This window comes from Macaca nemestrina, chromosome 1, assembly GCF_043159975.1.
Source record: "Macaca nemestrina isolate mMacNem1 chromosome 1, mMacNem.hap1, whole genome shotgun sequence".
Lineage (NCBI taxonomy): Eukaryota > Metazoa > Chordata > Mammalia > Primates > Cercopithecidae > Macaca > Macaca nemestrina.
This window is the reverse complement of record NC_092125.1, coordinates 157,672,096-157,685,423: the sequence shown is the minus strand read 5'-3', so window position 1 is coordinate 157,685,423 and position 13,328 is coordinate 157,672,096. Positions and strand designations below refer to the sequence as shown.

Genomic DNA, 13,328 nt, shown 5'->3' with positions numbered 1-13,328 from the left:
AAAGGACTTTATTACTAATGGCATTAGCAAGTAGCATAAGATTCATGCTTGTGTCGATTCCACTTAGATTCACCCTCCAAGATATGGAGTGGGCCAAGTAGATGTGGACACAGTAGATTTGTGTCACAGCTGAGGAGCTCTGAGCTTGGGAAATTCCAATCTTTTATAATGAATTTCAAGCAAACTTGCTCAACCTTTGCCTCAGAGGAAGAAATTACTTTTGTATAGTAGACAATAAACAAACCTGCTCTCTGCTCCAGTGGAAGACACTATCTCTATCTCCCAAACTGCTTACTATACAAACATTCTTGAAAAGCTAGCCCATAATGGAAATTAGTGCCTCTTCTCCTGACAGGAAAAACATGAGAGAGATCCATAGAGAACTGTCTTCCAAGTTTCATGTTTGCACATAGTTGTAGAGAAAAAAATCTAATACTTAGAAAGTAGCCAAAAAATTGTCTGAGAAAACTCTATTTTTTTTTAGATAAGTTTCTTCGTGATGAAAGAACATACAGATTGAACTGATATTTTCATTTTTGTGTAATTTGGATCAAAATAGTTCATTTTTCTTTGTGTAAAATGCATATAATTTATTACATTTAATGACGGTAATGGGCAGAGTCACATAATGATTAAAAAGTGATCCAATTAAGATGTTGTGTGAAAATATATTTTCTAAATGAATGTTCAGTGCAATAAAAACTTACATGAAGTTAATTTTTATTAACTTCTAAGCCATACATTGGTAAGCATTGTTAAGGAACTTAGGACATTGACGTATGTTAGATTTCTAAATTCAGATAGTTTTGTAGACGAGCAGGAATTAGAAGTGAAAATATTCCATCTGGGAGCATATTGTTGGTTAATAGTTGATTCCTGATGGTTAGTCTGCAAAGATGTAATAGTTCACATGGATCTTTGTATCTTGTTGAAGGAATGTAATCAAACCAATTTGAAATAATTGGACGTCTTCCTAAACTCAGCTGTGTCTGAAGAAAAGCAAAATATTTTACTTTTGTAATGTTTTGTAATTTGGATTGGTCCAAACTATTAACACTTGTTTTTAAATTTAGAAAATAGACAATAAATTTATAAAACCCTTATAACCTTTTTCCAAAGCATTTTTACTTGAGGCAAGTATTTTATTCCCATTTTTTTCACAAGGATAAACTTTAAATAATCTATATGTCTAAGGACACAAGGCAAAATTTTTTTACAACTATGAATCCGATCAAGTTTTTAATTTTAGTTGGATTGTACTTATATTTTATCAACTTCTTCCTGAAGAGTGGTTATGGTCAACTTTGCTATATAGAATTATCTGGGAGACTGTAAAAAATACCAGTGCTCAGGTCCTACTCCACAAATTCTGATTCAACTAGTCTGGGGTTGGACACAGACAATGAAGTCCTAAAAGTTTCCAAGGTGATATCAACTATTGTAGAGTAATGCTTCCTACACAAGAAAGTCTGACAGGAGGCCTGTCCAAATAAAAAGATGTCTTTTAAAGGTTTAGAAAGGCATCTTTTACAATATTTAATATTAGGGGTCAAATGTTAATAGATTGACTTAGGAGGAAAAAACATTGCTGTATTACAGAAATATTCTCCACTAGAACATATACTCCACAGGCTACATGATACTATTGTTTATCTATTACATATATAATGCATTCATTATTCAATTATTTAACTATTAAAGAATATATGCTTAGCATTGTGATAGGTGCTTGGGATAATTGCTAGTGTAGGTAAAACAGACACAGCCTCTGTGCTTACAAGACTCCTGGTATAGAGGTAGAAATATCTAAACATATATTTACAATAAAATATATGTGCTGCGATAGGGAAAACTAGTGAGAAGTGTGGAAATGCAGAACAGAGGCATTTAAAGTGTTCTTTAAGCAGTTTTAATGCTATTCTTTATCTTCTTGCTCAATGCTATTTTACTTTATTAAACTGCAATTGATTGGAACCCAGCTATACATTTTTCGCCACTTAGGCAGATGATTTTGGTAAACTCACTCTATCCTAGTGCTTTTCTACTAGGGTTGTATCTCAGGAATAGCATTCATGGAACTGGTTGAGAATTGATATGTTCTGTAACAATTATGCAGAATTAATACTGGACCAAGGACAAGCAAGTTTCTGAAAATGCAAAAAAAAAAATTGTTTTAAAAATGGGCTGCCAAAATAATTTGATAAATTTGCTTTGCTTACAGTTGGCTCAGGCATTCATATTCACTGCTGAGGCATTAAAGAAAAAAAATAGTAGAGTTATATCTCTTACGAGTTTATTTCTGATGTCACACCATTAAAGATTAGGGGAACTACTGGATTCCTTGCTGATTTTATTGGTTTAAATTTATAGGGGTAGCTTTCTCTCTATTAAACGGACTTATTTCTTGCTACTAATGGGCATAATTCAATTCGATGCTGACACTTGCAGTTCATTTTGACAGGGTACCCTATATGCTGTTAATTGTTTTCTCTAAATTTGATTTATTCCAGAAACCTTATTATTAAGAAGGTCTCCACATTTCTGAGGGATAGATATTTTCACTTGAACAAATATTTTAAGCCTTTATTTATATTTTTATAATACTTGATGTTGCTTTGAGAACTTGAATGGAAGAAATCTGTTTTTTTACATATGATTGTACTTGTGGGGAGAAATGTAACCCTTATTTTGAAATATTCTGTTGGAAAGGAGGTCTGTTAAATTTTTTTATTTAGTTTTTAAAGGACAGAGACATCTTAAACAGTTTTAAAAATATAATTAGGATATTATATATATCTACTTAATACTAAAATGAACTATACATACACTTAATTTTCTTTCATATTTCTAAAAACGTAAGAAGTAAAGGACTGTTTGAGATTTTCCCTATTATTTTTATTAATATATACTCAATGATCTGTCACTGGACATATTCTGTAAATTAAAAATTAACTGTATTCTTTCCTTTACAGTTTAATCTTAAGATTCACTAATATTTGAGCCCTTTTTTAAAAAAAGTAGTTTTCTTACCTTTATTTCTTTGACTGAAATGACAGAAAGCACTCTGGAACATAGTACCAAACATGTTTTGGCATCTTCATGGATGTCAGCCAATTCACGATCAACCATTACTCTTACTCTTGAAGGGTAGAGTACTATCGTTAAGACAATGTTGATAGGGTTTTTTTCTCTTTCTAAGATTCCATATTGCAGTAGTATTTTGAAGATATTAGACTGTCTTGTCTGAGCTACATAAAAGAGAGGTGTGATGCCACTTAATGGACTTGGACAGTATACTGGTGTGAAAGTTCTGTGAATTAAACAAAAAAAACTCATTGGATATAGAATTAAGAAATGTGACAAACACTTTATCTTGCTAGTAATGGGAAAATAATAGTATTATCTTAAGTGTTAAATGTCTTAAATGTAACTTTATATGTTTCTTTTTTTTTTTTTTTTTTTTTCGAGATAGAGTTTCCCTCTTGTTGCTCAGGCTGGAGTGCAATGGCATGATCTCCGCTCATCTCAACCTCTGCCTCCTGGGTTCAAGCGATTCTCCTGCCTCAGCCTCTTGAGTAGCTGGGATTACAGGCATATGCAACCATGCCCAGCTCATTTTGTATTTTTAGTAGAGACAGTGTTTTTTCATGTCGGTCAGTCTGGTCTCAAACTCCCAACCTCAGGTGATCTGCCTGCCTCAGCCTCCCAAAGTGCTGGGATTACAGGCGTGAGCCCCTGTCCCCAGCCTATATATTTCTTAAAAGGAGTTTTCCACTCTATGAATCTAGACCAAACTGAAGGTTAAAAGAAAACTCCTACCAAACACTTAAACCCCATTTATGTTGTAAAAATAAACAAAACCAATTTATAATATATGTAAAGTGTTTACTTTTAGTCATAGCAATTCTAGTTGAGAAATCTATACAGCTTAGGACAGTATTACAAAACTGATGTAGCTCTGGAAAAAATAAAATGGAAAAGAAGGACAGAACTTTTTGATTTAACTTTATTAATAGAAAGAATTATGTGATCATTTGCATATCTTTTTGTTTTTGTTCTTCTTGATTATGTACCAGACATGAGCTTGAATTGAGTTTGGAGATTAGGAAAGGAATAAATACAACTATCTTAATTCTACCTTTTTCACTCTAATAAAATTAGAGTTGGTTGGGCTTAGGAAATGTAAATTATAATGAGAACCATATCAGGTCCCTCAAGGGCAGAATTTTTCTTCTTGAGTAAAATTTTGAGTCTGCTCTGAAATCTTGTTTTCCCTAGAGTGTCACATGATGGCTAGACTTAAAAATTTCTCTTCCCTTATGATGGAAATGAAAACTTCATTTTTTAAAATGGTATATACTTCTTGCAGTTGTTTGATTTAATAGACTTTTATGCTGTTATTTTGGTCAGAGTAAATATTATTGTGGTGTCGTTGACCACAGGGGATTTTATGTTAGCAAGCCATAATTTTGCCAAGTAATATGGTTTTTAGGCTAATGAAAGGGAAATTTTATTAATGATTTTTGTCTGTAGAATTCTCTTGACTGGCCTAATAAAATACTGCAGGGCAGTACACGAAGCATAAATACTGCTTTTAGGCAACTACTCAGAGCAAGGAAAGTCTTATGCAAAAAGGGGAACTTTAAGACTACATATATAGTACTTAGGTAAAATGGGAGGCAGCATGGTATAATGGTATAAACAATAGAGACAAGTGTTCTAGGTTCCAAGGTTTGACTCTGAATTGGCTGTGTGATTGTTGGGCAAGTTGGCCTCTTTACATCCGTTTCCACAAGCATTTATATACTCATTTGCTCATTCCTTCATTACCTGATTTATTTAACACTTGCTTGCCTAGAGTGTACTAAGGAGTAGATACACAGAGATGAAAGATATAGTTCTTGACTATTACCATCTAGTAAGGAAAACACAAGAAATTGTATTAATACAATACAAGGTGATAATCACAATGATAGAAGCATGCTCAGGGTACTATAGAAGCACTGAGGAGGGGTACTTAACTCTATCTGAAATAGTCATTTCCTATAGGTTATCCAGAAACTAAGATTTGAAAGATTAGTAGGTGTTTTCCAATAAAAAGATTTGAAGGAATGTTTTAGGCACAAACATAAACCAGCATTGGAGGATTGCTATACCAGAACTAGCTATAGAAGATAAATGTTTTGTAATAGATGAGCTTTTTTCAAGTTGTTTTTGAAGAATCTGACAAAACTAAGAAAAAAGAGTTTTTCTGGTGGAAGTCCTAGAGCCCTTACCCCTACTAGTTCCTCATTCAGGTCTCCAAAAAGTGTAGTTGGAAAGTCACTGGACCAACTAGTTTATCTCCAAAGCTTCACCAAACTCTGAAATGCCAGGATTTTGTAATTTAAAAAATAGTGATGTGTAGTGCAAAGTAACATTTTAGAAATCAAGATGCAGGTTTTTGTCATAACTCTGTCACTGGCACTATACATACATATACATATATATACACACATATGCACACACATATAGAAAGAGAGAGAGGATATTTCTGTGTGTACGTATGTATAAATGTGGATATGTATTATTTCCTCTCTCTCTCGTGGAATCATCTCCAGACCAATAATGTCCTGGGCATCTCATCTTTTTTACAAATACTTCCAACACATGGAGAACTTCTAAACTACGTATCTTTCTATATTACCTATCATTGGTAAGCAGTTTCCCAAACTGCCACTGCATCCAGGTCTTTCCCATTTCTTTGCTTTGTATATGTTCTTCTCCCCCGCCTTTTTTTTTTTTTTTTCCAATTCTGCGATAAGTCTAACTCATCTTTATGAGACCTTGTCTAATAAACTCTTTTGTGAAGTCTTCTTTGATTACCCAGATATATCTCACACTCCTCAGGGCACTTTGTACCTAACTACATTAAATTTGATCTTTTGGAAAACTTACTTAACACCTCTAAACTTTTGTTTTCTCATCTTCAAAATAAATGGATAAGCAGAACAATTTACAAAATTGTAAGCTCCTGAAAGACAATAATTTCATCTTAGTTGACTACTACATATTTAAGTGCCTAGAACAATGCTTGGCCCATATTAGGCACTCAAATATTTGTTCATTGAACTTTTTTTACTGAAAATTTTGACTATATATGTGATAGTAAAAAATTCCTTGAATTTATCCTGTAGCTTTCAGACCTAACAAGATTTTTGTTGATGTGTAATCACTTAAACTTTTCAAAGGCAATTTAATGTATTCGTCTTGCTTGTTCTTAAGAAAATATTTGACTTAAGAACCTTATAAGTATGGGAATTCTGGAGACTCAGAGGCAAAATATACCATAAGTGGTCATTATTAAGATTTTGAGATATTAGTTGATTCTAAGATATTAAGATTGACATTACCTTTAGAAGATACTGAATGAATACTGAAAAATGTTGAAAACATGACTAAAACTCAAATAGGTTTAAAATGAGATTTAAAAGTCTAATCTGTACCCAAATGACATATGATTAATCCTCATGTTTAAAGAGTATATTACTGTAAACCAGAATTTGCTTAATCTGTACTGACAGTTAATTATAGCAGTACTTATATGGATGAAGTGCAGCAAGCAAAGCAAGAATTAGTTTTTAAATGTGAGGTTAATGAACTGAACCTTTGGTATCTGAAAACCTGTCATAATGCTTATGAAATGGGGCATAATATTTCCATATAGACATGCAGAGAATGATTCAGTTTTTAGCTATAATTATTTCTAATTTTTTCCCTTCTCATTCTCCTTCAATTTCTAACTGAAAAATTTGATAGGTGCTTCTCCAGAATAATTTTATGTGTGTGATATTTCACACAGTTGTCTTTCTTAAAACTATGTTTTCCTTTTACTCAGTTGGGCTAGTCTCTCCAAGTTACCCATTTATCTCTTTGGCTATTTCTCCTCAACTATCTTTCACTGGCTCCTCTTCCTCTGCCCTCGACATCTAAGTAAATATGCATGGCCTTTAGACCAATTTTATTTGACTATTCCCAGGCAATTTTATTTATGATCATAACTTCAGTCCCTGTCCATTTATTTATTTCAACAAATATTGAATGCATACTATATGCCAGGAACTGTTTTAGGTGCTTGGGATATATCCGGAAACAAAATGAAGATCCCTACTCTCTTGCTTATATTACAGTGATGATTAACAACAATATAGCATGAACATAGTAAACAAGCACATTTTATGTTAGAAGGTGATGAGTGCTTGGAAAAAAGAATAAGTCGAGCAGAATAAGAAATATGGATATGCTGTGGGTGGGTACAGTCAGGGCATCTTTAAATATTAAATAAGATGATGGAAGAGTACATCTTTGAAAAGTGGCATTTGAACAAAGACCAGAAGGAGGCGAGGAAGTTAAGCATTTGGATATTTCAGGGCCCTATGGCGGGAGAGTGTGCCTGGAGTGATGAAGGAAGAATAAGGGAACCAGTGTGGCTGAAAGAGGGCAGAGGTAATGGGATGCCACGTTATTTAGAGCCTTAAGGATCACTGTAAGAACCTCACCTTTTACTCTAAACCAAAATGACAAGTCATTGGAGGTTTTGAATAGAAGGGTAATGTGATCTGCCCTTTGTTGAGAATTTGTTAAAGAAGGAAGGAAATCACTTAGCTTGGAACACAGTAGTGGAGACAGCCAGATGCTTTATATTATTTGCAGGTAGAACCAACAGATATCCTAACATAGATGTGAGATGTAAGAGAAGATTAAGGATGGCACTGTATATCTAGCCATGTACTGCACATCTCTACCTCGATATCCATTAGGCAGTGCAAACTCATGTGTCCAAAACTGATTTTATAGGTTTTTAAAAAATATTTTACCTTGATAAGTTTGTGGTATGACCATTTTGGTGGGCTGAATAATGGCCCCTCAGTATGGCAAATAGGATTTTGCAGATATGATGAAGATCTTGAGGTGGGAGATTAACTAGGTGTGCCCAATGTAATTGCAAGAGTCCTTATAAGTACAGAGAATGCTGGAAGGAGAGTCAATGAATAAGATTATGACATTACAGTGTTAGCTTTGAAGATGAAGGGGCCATCAGTCAAGGAATGTAGATGGCCTCTGAAAACTGGCAAAGGCAAGGAAACAGATTCTTCCCTAAAACCTCCATAAGGGACCGGGCCTACTAACAATTTGATTTAGCTCTATAAGACTTATTTTGGACTTTTGAACTCTGGAACTATAAGAACTAAACTATAAATTTGTGTTGTTTTAAGACACTAAGCTTGTGGCAATTTGTTGCAGCAGCAACAGGAAACTAATACAACTTTCAACCACTCTCAAAATTTAGAAATCTGAAGTTTAACTCTTTCTTCTCTTAGATCTTCCAATTCTGATCACTTACCGTGTCTTGTTATTCTATCTAAAAATCTCTCTCCTTTCTCCCACTGCTACTGTTTTAGTTTAAGTTCTCATTATAATTTACCTGAACAGTTGTAGTATCAAAGGGCAACCAGAAGTTGGGAGGGATGTTGGCCGAGCAGAATTAGTTCTCCCCTCAAAACTATTATAAATACACATGCAAACTAAGTACACACACTTTGCATGTTATGCAAATTCAGCCTCAGGGATCTTCTCTAACCACTTCGTTTTAAAAAAATTAGATCACTTTCCCCCAACTCTTCCTGCATAGAACATTATACTTGGAGTGCTTGAGTAGTCTACTAACTGGTTTCCCGGCCATAGCTGCAGCCTATTTTCCCAAAATCCAGTGTTCAAATGGGGCTGATGAATCTTTTTAATTCCACAAGTTGACTTTCACTGGCCAGGCATTATTCATGGTGTAAATTTCATCTTCCTCAGTCTGGCCTACAAAATCCTTCCTTCTTTCAATTACAGTCTTCATTTCTCTTACTACCTGATTCCTATCTCACTCTCTAGCTATTACTAAACTGCTTTTAGTCATAGGATACAACAATATTGTTTGTATCTACCTTAGTTTCAGTCATCCTCCTTCTATATAGACTATGTGTCTTGTAGAGAAAGAAAGAAAAAACTCTTTGCTATCTTTTAAAAATCAGTTTAAGACATCATCTATTCTATTGAGCCTTCTCAGATACCTACTCCTCCCTAATGGTGTTAACAATTTCCTTCTCTGCTCTCTCTACCTGTACATGCTTCTATTTTTGTACCTAGAGTGTGTTTATAATTGCTGTTTACATTTATGCCTCACTTACTAGTATATGAGCTCTCTAAAATCAGAAAATATGTCTACTTTGTTTTTGTATCCCCAATAAATAACATAGTGTCTGGCACTTAGAAAATGCTTAATATTTATTATTGTTATTTGAATGGAATGATATCTTCTCCCTTTAGCCACCTACAATCTGTCACACTGTGGCGTTTAGATGATTTTTGCAGGTTTGTGGTGAAAATGAACAAACTTAAGTTTCTTTCCCTTGTTAATTCTATCTCCTCTCCTCCAGGGAGATATAATAGGGAAATTATCAAATTAGAGTGTAAACAAGGGAGGATGACCAAAGAATGATGTTGTCGAAGTAAAGAACAACAGATAATAGGAAATATGGGGTATTCATTATGAGGACATAATAGGTGTGTTCAAATATTTGAGAAGTTTTCATGTAGAAAAGAGTTAGCAGACTGATCTTTATAGCTACAGGGGCAGGGTTGGAGAAATGCAAGACTTCAGTGCAGTACAGGAAAGAAGAATCAAATAAAACTGTTTCAAAATTCACTTACTCACTCAACAAAATCCTGATTGAGCAGTTGCTATGTATCTGACATAGTTCTACACACTCTATCCGCGAGGATAGATCGTGAGCAAACCAATGAAAAAAGGAACAACAGTAGATAAACAGGTCAGTGATCAGCAGGTGCAGAACATTAAAGTAAAATAATATAATGACTGAGTGGTTTCTTTAGATTGTGTGAGTAGGAAAGGCCTCTTTGAGAAGATGATATTTATACTGTGACCTAGCTGATGAGGAGGAAGACCCAAGTGAATAGATTTTCGGACAGAGGGAGTGTATTATGAGGCCTTATGGCAGGAATGAACTTGAAGATGTTCAAGAAACAGAAAGGTTTGTGTGGCTGGAATATAGTGTTCAAAAGGGAGAGTAATATGAGATTGGGTTTCGGAGAAATACAGAGTGATCTTTCATATAGGGTTTTTGTAAAAGGGGGTATTGTTTGAATTCTATACCCCTTGTATAAAATCATTGTAGTGGAAAAACTGGAGGATTTTAACTATGGTTGATATGAGCCATTTTGTGTTTTTAAAAGGTCACTCAGGCTTCTGAGTCAATAACAGATTACAGGAGTTGACAGGGAAGAGTGGAAGCTGGATGACTCTTTAAAAGTCTATTCCAGTTTTCTATGCAAGAGGTGATGGTGGGTTCACCTAGATTTGGAATGGAAGAGATGAAAGGAGACGAAAAGAAATAGAAATGATTGGGATATATTTTGGAGATAAAAGGACTTACTGATGTGTTGAAGCAAAGGAAAGAATCAAGAATAAATCCTAGATTTCTGCCTTGAGCCACATGGTAGAGAAACAGGTACTGTTAATCGGGGGTTGGGGGGAATTCTGGGGAAGGAAAAGGTTGGCAGAAAGGGGGGTGCATTAGATCAGTATTCTGCTTTGTTTCTATTCAGTTTGAGATGCCATGTGGCAATGTCAATTAATTAAATATAGAAGGAGTTCAGAGCTCAGAGGCAAAGTCCACACTGGGGATAAAGATTTGAGAGTCATTGGCATATACATCATATTTAAAGTCATGTGACTACATATATTATATATATTCAAACAGTTATATATACAACTACTTATATAGTTATATAACTATTATGACTAGTTATATTTATATATTTATATAACTAGTTATATTTATATTAGTTTTAGTTATATATATAAAACATATATAACTATGTATAACATGTATATATATGTATGTATAACTATATATATAACTATATATATATAACTATATATATAACACTAGGAAAAACAAGGACCCCAAGGCAAAGGAATGGTTTACCTCAGGAAGTAGTTAACTCACGACTACTAGAATTGTTTAAGAAGAGACCAGTGAGCATCAACCAGTGATGCCCTACAGAGGGTTGCTGTCCAGGGTAAAGGTCTGCTAATGAATTCTTAGGCTGCATCCAAATTTAAAATTCTGTGATTCTGAAAAGTTCAAATGATGTTGCAATCCATAGAATTGGCTTGTAATGGATTTTACATTTATGCAAATGATGTTGCGATCCATAGAATTGGCCTGTAATGGGTTTTACACAGATACAATGGATGCATCTAAGTTGAAATTTATTAATTTTAAACCTGTCTTAAGACAGTTGTTAATAGCACTCTATCATGTTCCACTGTGTTTCTCTGTTTCATTTTCCTTACAGCTTTCTCCTCTCTGCTTCCATTTTTAATTTTAAAAAATTTATTCTCTCTCCCTCTGTTTGACTCAATTTTTCTTTCCCATGGGCCTTCCAGGGCTATAGACAGGCACTTTTTAGCCCAGCTAGTGACAGTTAGCTTTAGAAGATTTGCTGATTTCTGCTGTAATTACAAATATAATGGTTACTTAAAACACAAAGTACTGTGTGGTAGTTTTGTTTATTGTTGTTTCCAAACCACAGCTATCAGTTCATGTACTTTAGTAATCATTAAGTAATGAAATCTAGTGGTTCTCCAGTACCATAGGATACACAATCAGGGAAAAACTCTGCTTTAGGCAGAACCTAAATTGGTTTAGTCTTTAACTGATCTTGTCAATTTTGTTTTTTATTGCATACATGCATTTATCATTGCACCTAGTACAGAGCTGCATACATAATAATATGATTAATAAATATTTTGCTGAATGCATGAACACATGAATGTTTTATTCAGATGAATATCTAAAACCAAAGAATAAATTAAAGTTAGTGCAAACTAGGTAACTTTAAAATCTATATTACAGGCGCTACAAAGAGGATACACTGGAGATTTTATTTTCATAAGATCCTCAGTAGTATGCATTAGGTAGATTGACATGTGAAGACAATAAAAATTTGGTTCTATTATCGATAGCATCAGGTACTTGACCTTCATTGTGCTCAAATTTGGAGAATTTGGAGTCCAATTTATCAACGTTTAACACACAAATAGGGAACTATTGTGTTTAATAAGTATTACTATGTGAATATTTGTGCATATTCCCAATTGTACTTTGAAAGTCAGCTTATAAACATATACAAATATAAAACCTCAGGATTCTCAGAAATAGGAGATCATAGTATTACACAATATAGTGTCTCTGTTTAGTTAGAGAAACATGTTGTTTAGCACTAACATGTAAGCTGTGTAGAGCAGAATCACTAATGATGTATTGGTACATAATAATTTACATATAAATTAAAATGCAATACATAATGAAGGAGTGAAGGAGTGAACAACTGGTCAAGCAATTAGGTGAGAATTCCTTACTTCACATATAGCCACTATACATGTTAATTTTAGAAAAAAGAAGCACTCTACTCTCCTAAAGGTAAATTTTCTTGTTCTATAGTGAAAACGTATGAGATTATTACCTCCATATCAGTGCCAGGTTACAACTTCTGTCTTGAACATAGTCTTTTGTCTTCTTGAGAAGTAATTCCACAAAGTCAGGATTACCTTTTCTGGCAAAAACCCAGTACAGAATTGTATTCACACATATTTCAGTAAAGTCGAGGTTAAAACTTACTTCAAAACGGTATCCTGATTTTTCCACAAATGCAATGTAATCTGTGAGTAGTGCGTCAAAACCATCCAAATCCACATATCTCAGAATTTTGGCCAGTGATCTGTAAATCCTTGGTTCATAACAGTGATATCCCCACTGACCCAAAAACTGTAGGGAGGGTCTTTTAACAATTTTGTCAAGGAGATTGCAGAATATATTGCTCCTTGGACAAGAAGTCTTACGACATAATTTAGTAGATTTACTCATTGTTACTTATAGCAGCAGTATAGAAATAAAATCAGAGGTAAGCATACTGTAATCCTCCAGTTACATATTTTGATAATGTGGTAGGCTTTACTCCACAAACAGAAGTGCCCTTTAAACTGTAACCAGAAAAAATAAATATTACCACAAAGTACTGGATGACATCACAATAGGTGGAGATTCCTCCACAATAGGTAGAGGTCACCAGCATAAGTCAGAGGGGATATTATATGTAACTGGTAACATTTGAAAGAGACATATTGGACAGAAATGGCAAACGTGAAAGCTAAGATACAATATATTTAATTTTCTAAGAATTCAGTTGAGGGTAGTCTGCATTGTTTCTCAAGT

The 13,328-nt window shown here is 34.0% G+C and overlaps 1 protein-coding gene across 1 annotated transcript; it reads right to left on the bottom strand.

Annotated features, from left to right (window-relative positions):
- Window positions 1-703: 703 nt before the first annotated feature.
- On the bottom strand, window positions 704-13,109 carry LOC105482666 (ankyrin repeat and SOCS box containing 17). The gene is made up of 3 exons (XM_011742884.2): window positions 12,580-13,109; window positions 3,031-3,310; window positions 704-989 (listed from the first exon to the last, which is right to left on the bottom strand). Exons 1-3 carry the CDS (start codon window positions 12,978-12,980, stop codon window positions 783-785), a joined length of 888 nt encoding a protein of 295 aa, XP_011741186.1. The 5' UTR covers window positions 12,981-13,109; the 3' UTR covers window positions 704-782.
- Between the last annotated feature and the right edge of the window lie 219 nt (window positions 13,110-13,328).